Genomic DNA, 1,984 nt, shown 5'->3' with positions numbered 1-1,984 from the left:
ACCTTGAGGACATCTGGGGGGTGCCCTTGCCTGACTGCCCAGGAGCGGGAGGACCCTGGGCCGCTGATCTGTCTCATCCCTGCAGACCCCTCCCCCTCGATGCTGGCCACCCCCTTCTCCAGGGTGTATGGGGTGTCACTGGGAACCCACCTGCAAGAGCTGGGCCGGGATATCGCCCTGCCCATCGAGGCCTGCGTCATGATGCTGCTTTCCGAGGGCATGAAGGAAGAGGTGGGACCCACGGGGGCAGGGGGGAAAGGAGTACCGGGGCCCTCATTGTTTCCTGAACCCCCCACATGCTGCGCTGTCCTGGTGCCTGTAATTCCCTCATTAGAGCACAGGTCCCTGGGAGAAGGCACAGCCTCCTGTCGCTGAACTGACACTACCTCCCACTTAATGATGCTCCTGTGGGCCAGGCACTGTGCTGTAAGCCCCCTGCATTCCTTGCTCCATTTGCTTATCCCAGCAACCCTTGGAGGGAGCCCTCAGTAGCTCCATTTACAACGGGGAGAGAGAGGCAAAGAGGTCAACATGCCCTGAGTCTCATGAGAAGGTGGCATTGAAACTAGGAGCTCCACAGTGCAGTCACTCACACGCTGGCCTGTATCTGTCCTTTGCACTTAGTATTATCAGAACATTGGCTCCTTTCCCAAAGGTAGATCCTTAGGAGGTGGAAACACCCAAAGACAGACTGGGCTCCTTGACCATCCTGCTGGGGCCTCTCCCCTCCCTTCCCCTTCTAACCAGACTCCTGGTTCCCTGTGGTTTTCCCAGCTCCCCCCAGCCCTGCTCTTTGATCAGAATTCTAGACCTTGAGAGTTGAGAGGGTCCACGGACACTGTGGTGTCCACTCTTCCCACCAGGCCAGACACTGGGGACACTGAGGCCCAGTTAGAGCCAGTAGCCTGCCCCACACTATGAGTGAGCCAGGGCCTCCCAGCCAGGGTGTCCTGCTCTGCCCACCCCTCCGTGACCTCACCTGCCCCCTCTCGCACCCCAGGGCCTCTTCCGTCTGGCCGCTGGAGCCTCAGTGTTGAAGCGCCTCAAGCAGACGATGGCCTCGGACCCCCACAGCCTGGAGGAGTTCTGCTCTGACCCCCACGCTGTGGCAGGTGCCTGATCTGGGGAGCCTGGGCAAGAGGGCACAGGGGAGGGGTACAGCTGCCTGAAATGACCCAGTGACAGTTTGGCTTTGATATTCTGCTGAGACACCTGTGGACACATAGGGGTTTTTAACATAGGGCCCAGAGTGTTAACCCTGAAATACATGTACATTTTGCGGGGGAAGAGATCGCTAGCCTTCATTTTCTCAAAAGGGCCTGTGGCTCAAACTATCAGACCTAGACATGTTAGTGTGAACAAGGGCTGGAGGTTCCTTCCACAAGGAGAGAGCTGGGTACTGTGAATAGAGGGGAGTTTGCGGGGCTGCCTCTGACCTTCTCCCACCCGTATCAGGTGCCCTCAAGTCCTATCTGCGGGAGCTGCCTGAGCCCCTGATGACCTTTGACCTCTATGACGACTGGATGAGGGCAGCCAGGTGAGGTGTCAGGCGTGGAGGGGAGGCTGTGAAGGTGTGGCCACAGCTGGCTCACCAGGTCTCTCCCTCCTCAGCCTGAAGGAGCCAGGGGCTCGTCTGGAGGCCCTCCGCGAGGTATGCAGCCGCCTGCCCCGGGAGAACCTCAGCAACCTCAGGTGAGCCCGAGCACACCTCCCTGGCCTCCCCCAAAAGCCACAGCCCAGTTGGAACCCAGGGCCCCTGGGTTTGAGTCTGGTTGTGCCACTGTGTCCTGTGCAATATTGCCGGAAATACAGCTTTGATGTTCTAGTCATGTTTTTTTATACCAGACATTAAAATAAACAATACCTTGGACCTTTGAAACCACGTTGCCTGACTTCAAATCCCACCTCTGCTACTGTGTGGCCCTGGGCAGGCAACTCAGTGTCATCATCAGGAAAGTGAAGATCATGATAGTCGCTACCTCAC

At 57.8% G+C, this 1,984-nt stretch overlaps 1 protein-coding gene across 1 annotated transcript in view; it reads left to right on the top strand.

Moving 5' to 3' along the window:
* Positions 1 to 1,984, top strand: part of SH3BP1 (SH3-domain binding protein 1) — a 15,309-nt gene that overhangs the window by 5,679 nt on the left and 7,646 nt on the right. Inside the window, exons 10-13 of the mRNA XM_008569759.1 lie at positions 86 to 231; positions 1,001 to 1,112; positions 1,456 to 1,537; positions 1,612 to 1,692. Coding sequence (XP_008567981.1) covers positions 86 to 231; positions 1,001 to 1,112; positions 1,456 to 1,537; positions 1,612 to 1,692 — 421 coding nt within the window. The remainder of the gene's footprint in view (positions 1 to 85; positions 232 to 1,000; positions 1,113 to 1,455; positions 1,538 to 1,611; positions 1,693 to 1,984) is intronic.

Source organism: Galeopterus variegatus, unplaced genomic scaffold (assembly GCF_000696425.1).
Source record: "Galeopterus variegatus unplaced genomic scaffold, G_variegatus-3.0.2 Scaffold527, whole genome shotgun sequence".
Taxonomy (NCBI): domain Eukaryota; kingdom Metazoa; phylum Chordata; class Mammalia; order Dermoptera; family Cynocephalidae; genus Galeopterus; species Galeopterus variegatus.
The sequence above is the reverse complement of the archived record's forward strand: the minus strand, read 5'-3'. Positions and strand labels throughout refer to the sequence as shown.